Genomic DNA, 19349 nt, shown 5'->3' on the forward strand with positions numbered 1-19349 from the left:
CCCCCCTCCCCTCGGTGCCATGGAAGAGGCTGCTGAGCAGCAGCACCGGTGCCGTGTGGAACTCTTCCTCTCTCGGTGCGTCACTGGAGTAAAAAAAGTCCCTCCAGACCTCCACAAACACACAGAGCTCCAGAAGACTATCTGCTCCTCCTCTTCTTCTTCTTCTTCTTCTTCTTCTTCTTCTTCAAAAACTGACCTATCAAGCCTCCGGACAGACAGATAAGGCAGGACGGTGACCGGTGGTCCGCGCGTAACGGAGACAGAAGAGGAGGTTTACTGCTGCTGCTGCTTCTTCAGACCGGTCGGTATATAAAAAAAAAAAAAAAAAAAGTAGAGCCAAAACAGTTCGGTGACGGCGGAACAGCCAATGAACATAAATGGTGCGTGGTGACGCAATAGGGCCCCGTTGATAAGGAGCGGAGAGTCCAACCGGGACCTGAGAAGGAGGGACGGCGGAGTTTTGGGGGGTACAGCTCTCTCTCTCTCTCTCTCTCGCTCTCTCTCTCGCCTATCATCAGTCAACGTGAAAAAAAAAAAAAAAAAGAAGGCAACTCCTCCTCCTCCTCCTCTTCTGCCGTTACGCATATGCATGCAAGCCTCTCTGGCAAAAGACGAAAACATGAACTAAACAGACTACTGTTGGAGGAGAGCTGCTGCTGCTGCTTCTCACAGACGAGCCGGCGGGATTTTAATCAACAAAAATAACCCTGAATTTTTCCCATATTTGGGTTTTTTGTTGTTGTTGTTGTTTTTCGCAGTTTGAGCTGCTGCGAGCATCAACTTGGACTGTTGAACCTGGAAGGAAAGGAGGGAGGATGAAGCTTTCTCTCTCCCTGTCAGCTGCTTTTGGAAATATTCTTTTTCTGATGCGAGGCTGCAGCCCAGTTGAACAGAGTTGCTAATTGTTCTGCAGAAGAAGGAAAAAAACAAAAAAAATAAAACAAAAGGGGGGGTGGGGGGGAGACAAAAATTTGCTGCCAATGCCTCGCAGACTGTTGTCGAAATCCTGAAACATTACTACTCCCGGCGAGGAGGAGACTTCGGGCTGCTGAGAGCCATGCAGCCGGCGCTTCCATAGTTGGTATGTTTATTCACCGTAACTGGAAAAGAAAATATAGAAAACGACAGTAGGTAAAAAAAAAAAAATAGAAAAAGAAAAATCCCACCTAAGAGAAAATAGAAGGAAAAAAAAGAAGCGGAATCGGAGCGCTTATTTCTGAATTAATCATAGCTTATTAATAATGAGAGCTGCAGAGATTCGGATGACGGTTTCCATTGGCAGATGAGACGTAGTGTGGAGAACACGTGTCCAATTTTTCCCTCATATTTTTGCCTCCCTGTTCTGGATTTCTCACTTGTCACGGCAAGAAAGGAGCAAAAACGAGATTCCTGAGTGGCGTTGTTCATGCGCAGGGTTTTTTTTGGTTTTTAAAAAAAAAATATATATATATATATTTATATATGTATATATATATGTATAAATATATACATATATATATACATATATAAATATATATATATATAAATATATATATAAATATATATATATATATATATCATCGCCTCTTGATGGACATCTTGGCTTGCAGATCCGAAGAGAACAGTTATAACATCCTCCCCTCTGCGGCAACGATGCTGTTCCACGGCCTCCCTGGAGGCGACGTGCACGGCGTGGTGGAGGAAATGGACCGGAGAGGGAAGAGCGAGTCGGCGGCCATCAGCTCGGCCATCGATATGGGGGAGTCAGAGACGGTAAGCGCGAGCTGCATGGGTCCCCTTTTTCTCCGGCTTGTTAGCGCGAGGCAGCATGGCAGCTCCTGGGGAAGCATGTGACAAGTGGAGCTGCACTGTGAACAGCTCCCAGCACTTTGCTTTGTTTTATACCCTCAACTCACACACACACAGATCATGAAGAAGAAAGAACGAGCATTTAGGATTTTATAAAAGGCAGAAAAAAAAAAACTTCCTCCAAAAGGGCCTAAAACATGACACATTTTGGTTTCATCTAAAAACTTCTTTTTAGTTCCAGTGAAGCCTCAAAATAAATAAAAAATTAAACAAAAACGGAGCTGAACGAGATTAGAAATAATTTAAGCGACTAAAAGATCAAATGTGTTCTTAAATTCAGACGTTTATTAGTTCAAAACCTGTCGGGTCAGAAGAAATTAAATATCATTTTTACGCATTAAAATGAGCTGAAAACGCGGCTGTAAGTTTGCATTATTATCCAAGATTCTCTCCTTTCATTTTCTATTTTGTAAACAGGAATTCAGAATCAATAAAATGTATGAATTTATGGGGCAGGAAAGAATTCATAAATATAACTGCATAAGGAGGGGATTTAAAATAGTGGGTTTGAATTGAGCCTCCATGTTTTGTAAATGATGGTTGGAGGTGCGTTCATGTTCTTCAGGCCTCCCGGAAACAACAAGCAGCCAGTCAGTCACCACAAAGATTTTAAAAAAAAAAATGTTTTAAACCCACTAAAAAAAAAAAAACTCGATTTATTAACACAATTGTAGTTTGTTGTTTGATAGAAAGTGACAGCATCACTGTCCACGTCCAAGGAGTGTTAGTATTAGTGGGAGTCCCCCACCTCCCCCCCATCCCACCATCCTACCCCCCACGCAGCGTTCACACACCTTGGTGTACAAACAAAAAGCAGCAAATAAAAATAACATCGGTTTGTGTTTGTTTTTATTTGTCTAGGGTTATTAATAATCAGAGTAGTGTCGTTATGAGCCTCCTGTTGTCTCCTGAGCTGATGCTTGCGAGTGGTGTTATTTATTGAAGAGACTCTTTGGAGTCATTGCAGCTCATTATTTTCTTTATAGGAACAAAAATATTCCTTTTTTTTTTTACATTTCTAATATTTGACATTATAGCAGAAGAGGGCAGTTTGTAATGATGAGAATATTCCTGTTTTGTATTATTGTGGCTGTACAAACGATGATATTATTATTAGTAGTAGTAGTTTTAAATCTAGAAAAATATGTTCTTTGGATATTTTCTTGCCTTATGTGACCTCTCAGTTTATTCATATTATTATTATTATTGTGTTTTTCTTTCTCATGCATTTGGGGGTCACTTCATGTCAGACCAAAATCTTTCCACTTGTATTATACATATTCTTTTTGTATGAATTGCCCTAACGCCGTGTCCCTCGTGCCCCCCCGCAGTCCATGCCGTGTATGACCAGCGAGCGCGTGGCTCTGTGCGCGGGCTGCGGCCGGAAGATCGCGGACCGCTACTACCTGCTGGCCGTGGACAAGCAGTGGCACATGCGCTGCCTCAAGTGCTGCGAGTGCAAACTGAACCTGGAGTCCGAGCTCACCTGCTTCAGCAAGGACGGCAGCATCTACTGCAAGGAGGACTACTACAGGTAGGAGGGCGCGCGAGCGAAGGGGTGGAGGCTGGGCGGTGGAGGGGGGCCTGGGAGCGCCAACATCACTCCATCCAAAAGTCAACTTAGAACGTGATTTCATTTCAATAAATAATAAATAAATTATATTTTTTAAAAAAGAGGCCAGCACGCGGGGCTGAGTTCAGTCCCCGGGGCTAAAATACGTGCTTTCAAATTACAGTGAGGCCATTAGTGTAAATATTTGTATTGTCTGCAGCATGTTTGAGATCAGTAGAGATAAAACATGTTTAAAAAAAAAAAAAAGAAAGAAAGAAAAAGAAGCACAATTAACAAAAAAAAGCGGTTTCTGGATTTTATTCTGAAAAATCCGTTTATTTATTTATTCCTACATTTTTCCTCTATTTCTCTGATTTAAATTTTGTTTTTTCGAAAAGCTAATTTTTTTTTTGTGCAATAATTAAATGTTTCTATGGGACTATTTTTTACAACAGATATATTTATTTAGTTTCCAACATTATACCGGAAATAGAAAAGAAAAAAACGAGCGCAGCAGAGGATTTGAACCATATTGTCTGTGCTGCTAAAACTCTCCACTGAAAGCCACATAATGGAGCAGCTAGTTTTTTTTTAAGAGTTAGCAGCTCTTTATGGGGGTGGGGGGAAATGCCCCCCTCTCACACTCCACCCCACCACCACCATTATCCTCCACCTCCCCGTGACAGGGAGGCTTGTGGGATTCATTAGCCCCCTTTTTTTTTGTTGGAAATTACACAAAATTACAAATGTGATAATATCAAAACGTCACGTGAGGCAGCTTCTCTCCCAATTCAGTATTATTATTATTTATTTATTTTTTTTTTACCAGTTTTGGCTAAAATGACGCAGAGGAAACTTTATGCAGTTAGTTTTTTTTTTTTTTAAGTGCGTAAAAGTTGGCCTGTTTGCGTGTAAAGAACACGCCACAGCAGACCTTATACACCCCCCACGGCCAGGCTCTGTGTGTGTGTGTGTGTGTGTGTGTGTGTGTGTGTGTGTGTGTGTGTGTGTGTGTGTGTGTGTGTGTGTGTGTGTGTGTGTGTGTGTGTGTGTGTGTGTGTGTGTGTGTGCAGCCGCTGATGAGGTTTCTGTGTTGTCCGCAGAAGATTTTCGGTGCAGAGATGCGCTCGGTGCCACCTGGGCATCTCGGCCTCGGAGATGGTGATGCGCGCGAGGGACCTGGTCTACCACCTCAACTGCTTCACGTGCACCACCTGCAGCAAGATGCTCACCACCGGGGACCACTTTGGCATGAAGGACAGTCTGGTGTACTGTCGGCTGCACTTTGAGACTCTCATCCAGGGAGAATATCAGACACATTTTAACCACGCGGACGTTGTGCCGCACAAAGGCCTGGGCCCGGCCAACACGCTCGGACTATCCTACTTCAACGGCGTGGGGACGGTGCAGAAGGGGCGGCCCAGGAAGAGGAAAAGTCCCGGGCCGGGGGCCGAGCTGGCGGCGTACAACGCAGGTAAGGAAGACGTTTCTGCGCACACAAGGATTTATAACGAGTTTGTTTTTGTACATAAAAGGTTGACAGACTTCAGAAAGAAAATATCATTTTCCGAAAACATCGTTCAATTCGCGCTGTTCGCTGCTCGGAGGCTCCAGAAACTCAGATTTCAGATCGAAAACGGGTCCGAAAAGAAGAGTTCTTTATCTGCTAAACTTCGCTCGCAGAGTTTGTTTCAAAGAGCCACGAAGCGTGATGAAAGCTGATTAAAGCTGACAGACTTCATTAATGGGAAATGTTTCCAACATTCCTATAGGGATTTATTATTGTGCCTGTGCTGTCCGAGGTGGGGACGCGACAACTCCAACCTTCTTTTTATGCTTTTATTGTTGTAATATTTCTGCAGGGAGTTCAACTTTTGATCGCGATGACACAACAAGAAAAGTTCAAGTTTAAACACCTCTACACACCTTGTGCTTCAATTTACTGCTTTTATATTAAATTAGTAGTTTCCATAAAGTTCCTGTTCTGTTTTTGTTCTTTTTTTTTTTTTTTTTTTTTTGTGAAGGAACTTTCAGAATAAGAGTTTATGCAGTTAATTTATTTTTACTTTGAGCAGAATATTCATGTCCAAAAAAAACCCTGTTTTCTGGGAGAAAAGGAGCATGCAGGCCAAAGTGTGAGGCCATGCAGGACAGAAGACAAAGATATGTTATTGAGGAGAAAGTGGAACATATCAACAAATGTTTGGAGGGGGAGGAGAGGGAGAAGGGGAGGGAGGGGGGGGTGAACAATGATTTCATTTAGGCCTCAGTTATTGCACGCAGCTTGAATGTGTCACCAATTTGGATTTGAAGATTTCTTAACAAAAAAAACAACCTAAAGCTTTCCAATTTTGTATTTTATTTTTTTTCCCTGAATGATGTTATAGAAAATAGTTTTAATAATCTGAGGATGTCTCACTCTGTCGGGCTTCTTTTTTTTTTTTCTTCCTCCCATGTCCTCTTTGGGGGAATAAAAAGGGGGAAAGAAAAAAAAAGAAGAAGTTTTTTTTGATGTTCCGGCTTTTGCTTTCACCCTTTTCCACTTGTCAGGCTCCATAGACATCTACAGACCCCCCCCCCCCACCACCACCACCACACACACACACACTGCTGGAGACTTTCTACACTGGGACCAGGCCAAACTGAGTGTGTAGCAGCCAGATCAATGTGATTTGATGAGTTATTCACTGGAAGAGAGAGCAGAAGGAGCACAATAACCCTCCAACAGCAGCGCTGCCCGCTTCACATCGCACTTCTTCTTCTCTTTTTTTTTTTCCTTTCCCTTTAACCTTCACCAGACGTTCACCTGACGAGCAGCATCACCAACTAAACGTCCAGTCAGAACCACGAGAGGTCAGAAAGAAATGAGTCTGAACCGTTTCACACGTCAGTTTAGTTAAAAAAGAAAATAAGCTGCAACAAGTTATTTAACTAAATTTCCACTTATTTCCAAAGCTTCTTATTTCCCTTCTTGAACAAGAAGCATCGCTTTTTTCTTTTTTTTTTCCAATGACTTCACAAAACAAATGAAGTCTTGTTTGAAAAAGACACAAATGTCACCTGAAATTTTTACCAACACGAGATTTCACGAAAAAAGGAAAACAAATTTCAAAATTAGACCTTTTCTTTTATCTTTTCTATTATGTGTGAAAAAAAAAACACCCCTAAAGAAAGTGCATGTGAAGCAGAGAGGCCTGAGAGTGAAGAGGCAGTGGCGCCCTCTTCTGTTTACAGCTGGAAACAACATCAAAAGCTCCACCTGAACAAATCACATACAGAACATGCAGAACATGCAGGCGTGACCCCGAGGCGGCCGCACGTCCGGCCCGAGAGGTCGCGGCAGCGCCGTGAGGAAGAGGAGGAGGAGGAAGACGAGCGGGAGACCGTCTAAACACGCTGCTCGCTTCTTCTTCTTCTTTTTTTCTTTATTTATTAAAACGCTGCAGCATATGTTCGGGCCAGAAAGCAGCATTTGTTCTGCCTGGTGTGTCTCGGCTAATTAAGTGAAGTGTTATTCGGATGGTTTTCGCTCACTTCATATTCATGCTTTACAACGTTCCGATATTGAACGCGAACTGTTATGCATGCAGCAACACTTTGGGTTTTGCCAAGAAATTCTTTTTGCAGGCTGGGGGACGAAATACATGTGTGTGTGTGTGTGTGTGTGTGTGTGTGTGTGTGTGTGTGTGTGTGTGTGTGTGTGTGTGTGTGTGTGTGTGTGTGTGTGTGTGTGTGTGTGTGTGTGTGTGTGTGTGGCTGCTTGGAGCCGAGCTTGCATCCTTCTCGAAGGATGGAGAGACAGAGACACAGAGACACAGAGACACAGAGAGACAGAGAGACAGAAACACAGAGAGAGACAGATAGAGAGAGAGAGAGACAGAGACAGACAGAAAGCTAGAGACAGACAGAGACAGAGAGAGAGAGAGAGAGACAGACAGACAGACAGCTAGACAGAGAGAGACAGACAGACAGACAGGAGGACGCTGTGCAGCTGTCAGGTCACTGTGGATCTATTTTATGGATCTAAACGAGGAAAAAAAGCCGATTTATAGCAAATTTAAAAAGAAACCTGGACGATAATGTTGTAAAAAATTCGCAGCACGAAGCTTCATAAAACTTTCATAAAGTTTTTTTCTCCTCATAAGCTCCACCCCTAAATACCTTCCCATCATATTCAGACCACTGTCGGGGTTTAACATGAGATTTACACACAAACAACAACAAAACGCAGGATGCAATTTGCTTTTATTCTCCCGACAAACGTGATATTCTTCTTTCAGATTTATGAGTTTCAGGGGTCAAAAAAATCAAAAAAAAAATCGTAGTTTTCAGCCAATCAGCTGCAGAGGAATGACACGATGCCGGCCGGAGTCCTTTTCCTGTCCTAACCATCCTCTTCCTCTTCCTCTTCCTCTTCCTCCCGGCAGCTCTGAGCTGCAACGAGAACGACGGCGAGTCCATGGACCGGGACTCCCAGTACAGCTCCAGTCAGAAGACCAAGCGCATGCGGACGTCCTTCAAGCACCACCAGCTGAGGACCATGAAGTCCTACTTCGCCATCAACCACAACCCGGACGCCAAGGACCTGAAGCAGCTCGCCCAGAAGACGGGCCTCACCAAGCGGGTCCTGCAGGTACGGTAAACACCGGCGTGAGTCTCGCTGTCCTTTTTACTACCACGCAGTGGGGTCGGAGGTGGGGGAGGGAGGTGGAGGGTGGAGGGGTGGAGGAGGCAAACGAACGCCAAACGAGGGTGCAGGAATTCCACTTGTTTCCAATGCAAATCAACCAGCTTCCAACGCTGGAGATATATGAAGTGAGGATTTCCTGACGGGAGCCAAATCAGACGCTTTTCACTTTTTTTTTGCTGCTTTTTCATTCCAGTGAAATTCTTGGAGGACTTTCAGGGAAAACTGGAAAATAACCAGAGATTGGATTTTTTTTGTTTTTTCTTGCTTTTCTTTTTTTGTTGTTTTTTCCCTCGTCCCCACCATCTTACTCTATCTTCTCATGTCGAAGAGAGAAACTCGAAGAAATCAGCAGCGTCGAAGGAAAAAACTAAACAGAAAAAAAAACAGGCTGTTGTTGTGTGTTCGTATATAAGGATGAAAAAAGAAAAGTAAAAAAAAAAAAAAGCACCTGAATGAAAGACAAAAAAAAATAAAGTACCGCGTTCCAGTGGATGAGATGAAAAACTAAAAGCTCTGTTAATACTCATGAAACTGAAGAAGAGGAGTGTTTGATTTCCACAGAAGACGACGGTGAATCATCAGGAGGAGACAAAAAGGTTTCTGAATCCAATTTTTGATTTTTTTTTTTGTTTTTTTTTATGAGAAGGAAAAAAAAAAAAGAAGAAGAAGAAGAAGAAGAAGAAGAAGAAACCGTCCCGCTGCTTTAATTAGCGCTTGCAGAAAACAAAGCGGCGTTTTGCTTTGATGCGTTTGGGAGTTTTTTGTCTTTTTTTTTTTCTGCCTGTTATCGCAGCCGAAGCGAATCTCCCGCCGCCGTTCGTTCCCACGACGCTCGTCACCGCGACGCTCGGCGCCGAGTGCAAGACGAGGAGTTGTTTTTTTTTTTTCTCGATATCGGAAAATTTAAAGTTATGAAAAATGAAAACAGACGAGCATCGGGGACTCGGAGGAGCAGCGACGAGTCGCTTCCTTCCGGTCCTCGGCTAAACGAGGAGGAAGCGGTTCATTTCACCGCAAACATGAGAATAATAACCGACACACACACACACACACACACACACACACACACACACACACACACACACACACACACACACACACACAGGTCCGTTATTATTATTTTCTCCAATTTTCATGTGCAAACATTCAAAGAAAAATTTGTCTGCGGCCTTTCTTTCTTTCTTTCTTTCTTTCTTTCTTTCTTTCTTTCTTTCTTTCTTTCTTTCTTTCTTTCTTTCTTTCTTTCTTTCTTTCTTTCTTTCTTTCTTTCCTCTGCCGTGAAGAGTAAAGGCGCTTTTTTTTTAGTTTTTTTGATTCTTTGTCTTCTTTTTTTAAGTTGTACCCACAGCAGAAGAGCGCCGGCCCGCTTTGTGTTTCTAAGCGTTCTTTTATCCTCGACTGCAGTCTGAAGTATCTGCAAACAGACTTTAAACAGACACCAGGAGATGCTCGCTCGCTCGCTCTCTCTCTCTCTCTCTCTCTCTCTCTGGTAACAAACAGAGGGGGAGGGGGGGAGGTGGAAATAACGTGGACATCGAGGAGGCCAAATCATTATTTTAATCTCTTAAATCCTACAAACTACACAACAAAAAACACACACAGGTTTTTTTTAACGCCGTCTCTGATTCGTTGTTTCGGTCATGTGACATTTTCTCCGTCCGTCATTGGTCGAGCCGACGTTCAGGCACACCGAGAGTTTCGGTTTGAGGATTGTTCGGATAACAGCCGGGTGAAAGCCGGCGTTAACCTTTGACCTCCCTGAACTTACCGCACGATGAAGCGCGGCAGGAGAAGATTTGAAGCGTGAGGACGTTCCTACTTGCAACCGCTCGTTTTTACGACGAATACGAGGTCAAAGTTCAAGGCGCGTTTCTTTTACGATGAATGTCCCGGTTGCGTGCGTACGAAACGAAACGCTACGTACTTTAAGCTTCGTTGGCTGCAGCACTGAAAGTACGAGAAAATGTGCAACAACGTAAAAACAGCTTTGATATATTCTGTCCTCTTAACGCTGATCGGAGAAACGTCCGTCTTCCATTCGAAGTCGTCTTTCAGTCGAGTCAACGTGTCCGTTTCTGCTTTTAGCTCCGTGTTTGGTCTCCACCGACTCCCGAGAACCAAATCTGCTTCTTCCAGCTGCTGAACACTCGTTCATGTGGAGCTTTTCCAACTAATCCGGCTGAAAGCACGAACAAGTAAAAAGGCGCTGACGAGAAAAAAACCAAAACAACCCGCTGAAAGACACTAAAGCGCAAAGAAGAAAACAGAGAGGGTTTTTTGGTTGTTTTTTTCCCACTATGACCATTGCTCACACAAAAATACTGAATAGTGCAACTTCGAGGTTAAAAGGCAGCGCCAGTCAGAGGCTCCGCCTCCTCCATCATTCATGGATCAAAAATCAGCTGCAGCGTGTCTGTTTTTAACCAGCGCCGCTTTGTGTGGTGATGCAGCCTGTTATGTATATATGTGTATCTATATATAGATATATAGATATATAGATATATACACATACGCTGTACTACCTGCTGCAGGAAGTGACAGGAAGGAAAGCAGACGTGATGTTCAGTGCGACACGTTTCTGGAACAAACTTCAAGCTCCAGATTTGATATTTAAAGGGTCATTTCGACTAATTTACACCAAACATAACGAAGCCTCATCTGCAGCTTCCTTGTGGTTTCTTGAGATATGTGCCGGGAGGTTTTCTGCCTCGAATCCAAACGCAACAGAAATGAGTGGAAATACCAAACGGCAACGAGAAATGACGTTTATGAAATTCGGCAGCAGAAACTGGGTCTCGGTGATAAACTGAGGCTCGTTGTTTTGATTGGAAGAAATGCTGCCAATTAAAACGATATTCTGTAGATTATCCAGAGCTTCAAGTGGGTGGGAGGAAGAAAAAAAATGGGCACAGCATCGTCCTGCGGTTATTTTACGTGCCTTAATATTCTATCAGCGCACCAAGAAGTCCTATTTTATTATCGTGTGCAACATCTGTGACGGTCGAGTTCGTCTGAACGAGTACAAATAAAATAAAGTGAGATGAACAGATTGAAGACTTCTTTTTTTTTTTTTTTAGATAAAACTACATCTTTCTTTGAGGACATAATTTGCAGTTATGAAAAAGGTCATAAAACGCAGCATATGTAGTTGGCTTTTTTTATTTTTTATTTTTTTAAGATGGCAGTGATTTTTGCATTTTGGTGATTTCCACCTTCACAGACTGATATCTTAAAAACACTCCCTGCACATCTAGTCCGAGTTGAACTGAACCGTTTAAGATCCCCCCGGGACGTATTTTTTATAAATGTATGTTTGTGTTTTTTTCTTTCTTCAGAGTTCAACCTGTTTTTTTTCCATCGTGTCCTTCAGGTCTGGTTCCAGAACGCTCGAGCCAAGTTCAGGAGGAACCTGCTGCGGCAGGAGAGCACCGGCGTGGACAAGGCGTCCGACGGCTCCACGCTGCCGGGCGGGACGCCGTCGGGCCCCGCCTCCGAGATCTCCAACGCCTCCATGAGCCCCTCCTCCACCCCCACCACCCTGACGGACTTGACCAACCCCACCATGCCCACCGTCACCTCCGTGCTCAGCTCGGTGCCGGGCGGCATGGACGTCCACGAGTGCCGGAGCCCGTCGCAGACGACGCTGACCAGCCTCTTCTGATGGACCTCCTCCCTCCTCCCTCCTTCCTCCTCCTCCCTCTACCCGCCCCCCACCACCACTCTGGATCTAAACCTTTAACCGGATTAGAAACAGGAAGGAAAAAACGACATAAAAACAAACAAAAAAAAAAGAAAAGAAAGAAAGACTTGATTTTCCCTGTGAGTCCGTTAGAGGCTGTTTGCGTACGAGGCGGCCGAAGCCTCGCAGACCGAGCAGTTGTTGTTATTTTGATGTTGTTGTCTTGTCGAAGAACTGAGGAGACTTGATTTGCATTTTTATCAATGTTTACAGAAAGAGACTGCGGAGGGGAAAAAAAGAAACTGCTTAATTAGTTTTTTGGGGCGGGGGGGGGGGGGGGGTTGTTTTTTTGTGTTTTCTTTTTCCAGCACAGTATTTATGTTGTTGTACAAGAGTCACTGTTAGAAGGATTGTAAAAAATTATTTTCTTTTAATTTTTGTTTGGGGGGGAGGGGGGGACGAGGGGTGGGGAGGGAAATCTGAGATTAAAACACAGGTTACAATATCCTCCGAGTGCCAACGTGCCGTACAGTCAATTTATCCAAAAGCGCTCGGAAGTGCTCTGCTGCTTGTGCGCATGGATGTGTGTGTGTGTGTGTGTGTGTGTGTGTGTGTGTGTGTGTGTGTGTGTGTGTGTGTGTGTGTGTGTGTGTGTGTGTGCGCGTGCGTTTGTGTGTGTTTTTGTGTGCGTGTTTTTGTGTGTGTGTGTGTGTGTGTGTGTGCGCGTGCATTTGTGTGTGTTTTTGTGTGCGTGTTTTTGTGTGTGTGTGTGTGTGTGTTTTTGTGTGTGCATGCGTGTGTGCGTGCGTGTGTGTGTGTGTGTGTGTGTGTGTGTGTGTGTGTGTGTGTGTGTGTGTGTGTGTGTGTGTTTTGTGTGTGTGCGTGCGTGTGTGTGTGTGTGTGTGTGTGTGTGTGTGTGTGTGTGTGTGTGTGTGTGTGTGTGTGTGTGTGTGTGTGTGTAGGCACATACGTACAGTATCTGCTGTGCTTTAGTTTTTTATTTTTTTTAAGTAAACTAATTGCTGTTCTCGATCTGAAAAGCTGAAACGCGACGGTTCGATTTGGACGTCGACTTGACTTCAGGTGACAAAAACAATCACGACGTCTTCGACTCCAGAAACTTCAGGTTTCACCACGTCAGCACGTCTTCTCCGACACGAGTCGGCTCCCGAACGCGACGCCTTTCATTTCCGAAGACGTTCGGAGGAATGAAACGCACGACGACGAACTGCTTCCAAGGACCTCGATCTGATCTGAACTACAACGAGGACCTCGTCTGTTATCTACTTGTTGGATAAAGATCAAACACTTTCAGCCGTGTTTCCTGCTTTCGTCAGAGTCGAAACAACATCAAGCCAAACTTTAATGATCCTTTGATCTCCTGTTAGGGTTCGATATTAGTATTAAAGATACAAAAATAACAATAAGTGGAATTATCGCAGGTGTCCTTTTTCCCAGGGGGCCGTTGGGTGACTGACGTGTTCAGGTGGACACGTATGTGCGTGTGCTGGAGAAGAAGTTGTGACTGAGGAGGTGAAACACGAAACCTCGTAACGTCCCAGAAATATAAAAGCTCTCAAACTGCTGCAAACGCTTTTTTTTTTTTCTTTTTTTTATTTATTTTATTTTATTTTATTCTGGGCAGAAGACGATCTGAGGCGACGCCTCTAAAACCGGAGCTGAGAGGGGAACAGAGTTAAAGAGAGAGGACGAGAGGGCGAACGAGAGGACGAACGAGAGGACGAACGAGAGGACGAGAGGACACAAAACTCATCTAGGTCTTTTTTTCGTGCATTTCTGCTTCTCGTTTTGGACATCTTACATCCCTGCTCATTCCTTTTTTTTTTTTTGTAATTATTCTTTTTAAGTCACACATTTTTTTTATTTTTTATTTTTTTAGTTGATGGAAATGCTGCAGATTTTATTTTAAATAAAAAACAGTGAAAGGTCGGGACAGAAAAAATGACGTAAAGACGGGATGTCATGGAGGGACGACGGGGCTCCGTCAGCCGGGCGCTCGGATTGAAGTGGCCGTTGTCTCGGTTTGGTTTATTGATCGGTTGACAGCGTGGAGGAAGACGAGGAGGAAGGATCGACCGAGGCTTCCAGCTGCATGAAGCAGCAGACGTAGGATCTCTGTCACGGGTTTCCTTTATCCGTCCTCTTTCATAATTTATATACAATTCAATCCAAGTTTTTATTTATCTGGCTAAACCCCGTCTTCAGCAGCGGTTGGACGGGAGGTGGGACAGAAGAGACCTGGGACAGCTCGGGGGTGGAGGGGGAGGGGTGCGTACAATATCTACGGAGAGGACAGTCGTAGAAAAGGAAGGAGCTCCGACGGGTTTTAAAACAAACGACACCAAAAAAAAAATGAGCGGGACGACGAGCGATGACACGTCTCTGATGCGTTAAGAAAAGACGATTTCAGACTCGTTTTGTCTCCTCCAATCACGTGACAGCTTCCGTAACGTGGTCGTGATGCTGACCAATAAGGACGCAGGTGTTTTTACTTTTTCTTTTTTACCACACACACATCGGACGCTTTCGTTTGTCCTCCCTGTATAATCAACGCTTAGTTCGTCGTCAACGGCAACATGTTTAGTCACATCTGTAAAATGACCCTGGCTCCTCCTTCCTAATGACGTCACAGAGACGGCGCGCTCCGATTGGTCGAGTGCCAACGTGTCGTAAGAATTTACAACTCTGTAATCACCAAATATGACATAAAAGACCATCTTAGTGATGATTATTAACATCCGACAGTCGGGAAGCAACACGAGACGACTTCCTTTTAACACTGAAGAAAACATCGAACAAAATACTGAACGAAATGTTTTTAACCTGCAAGTTATTATTAAAATATAAATTCTGGGTAGTTACTGAGAGAGCAGCCGGTTTTCTACAGTAACCCATCTCACACGGGAGCACAAGGAATCCTGGGAATTGAAGGAAACCAGCACGTATCTTAAAAGTAGACGAGGCAGTTGTCGATGATGATTTGATTAGAAAATCAAGTGAAATCAAAGTAGAAATATATTAACGTCATGAAAGGATGACAGCAAATCACCAGCAGACCTTCAGATTCAATCATACTTTATATTTAGACATTGTCGTACACAAGATGGACTCAGAGAAGTCAATATGTCATACACAGCAGGAAGTGTGTGTGTGTATAGATATATAGATGTGTGTGTGTGTGTGTGTGTGTGTGTGTGTGTGTGTGTGTGTGTGTGTGTGTGTGTGTGTGTGTGTGTGTGTGTGGGCTGCAACCTGCTCTCTGAGCACATTACGTTTGATTATTTCATAAAAGGGCTGTTTTCCATTCAACCCCCCCGCCCCCCCTCTTCCCCCGCACTAAAACGTGGCACTAAAAAGTAATATTTCTGAAAAACAACTTCACTTCCACGATCGTTTTAAACGAGCGTCTGTGCCAGAAGCGGAGCGCGATAGTAGCTGGCAGCCTTCCTGAAAGTGTAATCCTAAAAAAAACCACAAAAAAAAAAACCCAACTCTTTTCATGAGCAGCTTTTCTTCGTTCTGCTGAAGCACAAAAAAAAAAAATCATGGCTGCCTGATCATAAAGGTAAGGGGAAGATTGTTTTTTTCCCACTTATATATCAGTTTACGCTTCGTTCCAACACGGAAGTTTAACAAGGAGTGCGGCGGGTTGTTGGAGGTCTGGAGAACAGCAGTCTTTACACTTTGTAAGCAAAACATGAATGATTAAAAACAGACCTTAACTTCCCCCGCAGAGCGTAATTAGAAATGAGTGTCCATAAAAAAAAACATTGAAAGAAGAAGAAGAAGAAGAAGAAGAAGAGAGGAGTCCAGGTGCAGAGTGCATGCTGGGTAATTATCTCCACGCTGGTGAGAGTCTGAGGACACGAAACACAAAGCGTCTCGTGTCCAGAGCGTTGACCGCATCTCTACACAGGAATATGACGTGTGTGTGTGTGTGTGTGTGTGTGTGTGTGTGTGTGTGTGTGTGTGTGTGTGTGTGTGTGTGTGTGCGCTGGTGAGGCCTCACTCCAGGAAATCGGCGGGGTCAAACAAACATACGGATGTGTTGTGTTGGCCGGGCTGCATCCTCAGCCGCGATATAAAGGACAAAAACATAGTTCAGCCTATAAATTCTCAGTGTTGGAATAAAACATATTTGGCCCGCCTGCTTCATGTTAATGTGTGATGTGAATTTGATCCAGTAATTACAGGGAAAGGAAGAGCCTTGGCAAGCGTTGCAGAGAGAAATAACACGACTCGGCTCATAACTGAAAATTTACTGTGTGTTAATGGATGCTTGTGTTTTTATTTTCCCAGAAATTGTTATTCTAAGGACAATAAACTGTGTATTAAGGATTTTCCAGAGCAGCTGGTGGGGGTTCAACGGCTTTACAAAATCTGACGGGTTTTTTTTTTTTTTAAAAACCAACTCGATCTCCAGCTTCGGTCTTTAAATCTGTTTTTTTTACGGCTTCTCCAACGGCCTGCCGCCTACCTGTCTGTCAGCGTAGCGCTAAGACGGCTCAGCCATCGATCCAGATGTGATGTTCACTTTTTTTTTCATTATAGAAATGGAAACTAAAGCAGGAGATGTGACGTCAAGAGGGTCGAAACAACGTTTCTGCATGTTTTATTTCGTAATGATGATAATTTTTTGGGGGGTGTTTTAGCCAAGTGTCCACTAGAGGACAGCCTGCCACTGACTGGATATAAAAGAGTTCGTAGCTTCAGGACTGTAAAATGGTTCTGATCCAGAAGTGTCTTCAGCTGCAATACCACCGAGTGCCACTAGAGGTCGGCTCCAAAAAGCCTCCGGCTCCATAGACTCCCATTCAACTTCTCTCATCAAATCCAAAGTGAATAAAATGTGTCCATCAGTTCTCTCGGTGTTGTTAGCTAAAGTCACTCCTTCTTCTTAGTTTTCTGGAGGTCCATCTGAAAATAATCCCTCATTCATTAGAAAAGAAGATTCAAGAAGACCTGGTTTTGGGGGCGTGTCTGTTTGATTGACAGGCCTGCGGTGCAGTCAGGTTACAGCTATCGGTGGGCGGGACGTAGTATCGTCAGGTTTCCGATCAGATCGGTCAGATCCAAATTTTTTAAAGGAAAAAGAAACTAGAATTGGCGCCTTTGCTGTTGCATCCCTCTGACTAATCAAGTACAACTCAAGTTGCAGTTTCCATCCATATCTGTCCCGACTCCAATAACATATGTAGTGAAGTTGCTTCAAATACTAAAATGCTTTGCAATCAGCATCGTTTTAAGGTGGATGCCCGAGATTAGCGTCACACATTCAGCATCCGAAAATATTCCTATCGGGTGATTCGCGAGTTGTAGCTTCAAACGCCTTTTTTTTTTTTGCCAATTCCCAGTGACCTTTGACCACCAAAGTCTTATCAGTTCATCCTCTAGTCCGAAGGAACGTCGGTGCCAAATTTGAAGAAATCCCCTCGAGACGTTGCCGAGATATCGAGAAGGAGACGGACCGAAGGACGACCAGGAAAAAACATAAACAATTAGCAATTAAAAGCTAATAGTTACGACTCGCCATCATGAGTCTTCACTGCGTCGGTGTGGGTTTAGGAATCGCATAAATCGACCCTCTTAACTAACAGTCTTCTCTCTGGGATCTGATTTATTCACCGTGGAACCGGAGCCACACATTTGCATTTCAGGCATTTAGCTTGGCACACTTCTGCCGAGTGACGCAAAAACCACTTACAGCTACTTACAAAATAGCAGAAGAGGCTTAAATTCCTGGATCAGCACCATTACAAGCAACAGACAGTAAGTAGAGCAAGGGTCAGTCACACACACACACACACACACACACACACACACACACACACACACACACACACACACACACACACACACACACACACACACCCGTCCTGACTCTCGGCCTGTTCTCCCAGCTTTCCCAGGGGAGCGGGTGCCAGGCGGGCTCGGTGCCGAGGGGCTTTTAGGTCTCATGTTAGGTGTCTGTGCCAAAATCTACAGAGGGGGGACGGAGGGTGGAGTGGGGGGGACGCCAAAATACGTCGGCCAGATGTACCCGCACACTCGTATAAAGTGGTGCGATGAAGGCTTTAATAGAGAGAGGCCAGTCTTAACAACACATGACAGGCAATATAGAAAACACTGGGCCCTGTAAACTTTAATATGCAGGAACGGTGCCAAATCTCAGCATCAGAGCAGCCCTCTAAATATTCTGGATTTTCTCCTTTGAACAGGGTGGGGGGTGTTGGTGGGGGGGGGGGGGGTGGATCCCAAAAAATAAATAAAAGGGCTGCAGACACGGCTGAAACATGTTATTAATCACAACCAGCCACCTAATTAACGCGCCATCGCCGTGTCTTCACGAACGCTTCACACGTGTTTGACTGGTTATTTTACGTTATCGTGATTGACTTATTACAAATTTAAGTTTTCCAGCTCGTTGCTTTCACTTTTGGTAAAAAAAAAAATTAATAAATTTTTTTTTTAAATAATGTACGTTTGTTTGGTAAAACTGGCCACGTTCAGATATGAAACTCAATCATAAAAAGTCCTGATGGGAACACTGAAAATATGGAATATTTTTGGTACCAAAAAATAAATAAAGAAAAAGGAGGTATGTGGGAATCTAAATTAATTTCCATCCACGACTAAATATCGTGCTAATGTTATACCCAACGTGCTATTTCAGGTTTGCTGGGTTAGCGTCCCGTAAATCTCCTGCTCAGCGCGTCACATGTTTAGTTCAGTGACGATATGTTCAATGAATGTCGTGTTTTTGCGGAAATCAGCGCCGACTTTACTAAATTGGACGTACGGATTCACAAAAACAAATAATTCAGCCCTGAAGAGTTCAAGTTTAAAGTTTTTTTGTTGTGGTTTATTATATGATATAATATTATTATATATAATAATTATACTATTATATCGTGCTTTTTGAGATCCCGCTGAAATCAACCTGGTCAGCTGCTCGGTCATATAAAAAAAGAAAGAAAAAAAATTCCCCAAATTCATGTTCATACAAACGGGATAAATCACCTCATCTGTAGAATCAGATCAGACGAAGCTGCCGGACGAGTCACGGCTCCGTTTCCATCTTTTTGAACTGAGGTCCTTTTTCTTTTTTTTTTGTTGCCGTCTACCGCGGCAGACAGAAGAGCGTCGGACAACTTGAACGTAATACATAATGAAAACGAGCTGGACTGCGATTCCCCGCTCCCTCGGTCATTACGTGGTCATTTCGGCCGGCTTCAGCCCCCCTCGCCTCTCACCCCGGGGGCCCACTCCATCTCAGGGCTAGCGGCTAATTAGCATGAGGAGGCTCGGCCCGACGCGGAGACGGCTCTCCCCTCTGATCACATTCGCTCGATGGCCGAGGACGCGTGGAGAGATGAAATTAGAGTGATTAATTAGGCTTTGACACTCCGCCAAAGGTTCTCAATTTAGCGCTGTCACATCAATAAAAAAAAAAGGCATCTCCTCGGCCGCACGCCGGGGTGACCTAAAGGAAAACGAGGCGGGGGTATTACCAACAATTAAGACCAATTAGTGGGAGCGAAGCCTCCGATGGGAAGACG

The 19349-nt window shown here is 44.0% G+C and overlaps 1 protein-coding gene across 3 annotated transcripts; it reads left to right on the forward strand.

The window, feature by feature from the left end:
* Positions 1-332: 332 nt before the first annotated feature.
* Positions 333-12098, forward strand: lhx2b (LIM homeobox 2b). 3 transcript variants are annotated; one of them, XM_069701479.1, is made up of 6 exons: positions 333-1081; positions 1590-1752; positions 3180-3382; positions 4504-4874; positions 7828-8033; positions 11461-12098. In XM_069701479.1, the coding sequence occupies exons 2-6, from the start codon at positions 1633-1635 to the stop codon at positions 11749-11751; spliced, it is 1191 nt and encodes a 396-aa protein (XP_069557580.1). In that variant the 5' UTR covers positions 333-1081; positions 1590-1632; the 3' UTR covers positions 11752-12098. The 3 variants fall into 3 exon arrangements, with proteins under 3 accessions (XP_069557580.1, XP_069557578.1, XP_069557579.1); XM_069701477.1 differs by having other exon boundaries at positions 333-1752; XM_069701478.1 differs by having other exon boundaries at positions 333-1752; positions 4507-4874.
* Positions 12099-19349: the final 7251 nt, after the last annotated feature.

Source organism: Brachyistius frenatus, unplaced genomic scaffold (genome assembly GCF_029030835.1).
Source record: "Brachyistius frenatus isolate BFR_SWC_R1_liver_20210118 unplaced genomic scaffold, ASM2903083v1 Contig_37, whole genome shotgun sequence".
Classification (NCBI taxonomy): Eukaryota; Metazoa; Chordata; class Actinopteri; family Embiotocidae; genus Brachyistius; species Brachyistius frenatus.

Coding starts and splice junctions, on each gene's coding strand:
- lhx2b (XM_069701477.1), top strand. CDS start 1,570: ATGGACATCTTGGCTTGCAGATCCGAAGAGAACAGTTATAACATCCTC. Junction 3,383..4,503: donor TGCAAGGAGGACTACTACAG/GTAGGAGGGCGC, acceptor TGTTGTCCGCAG/AAGATTTTCGGTGCAGAGAT. Junction 8,034..11,460: donor TCACCAAGCGGGTCCTGCAG/GTACGGTAAACA, acceptor CGTGTCCTTCAG/GTCTGGTTCCAGAACGCTCG.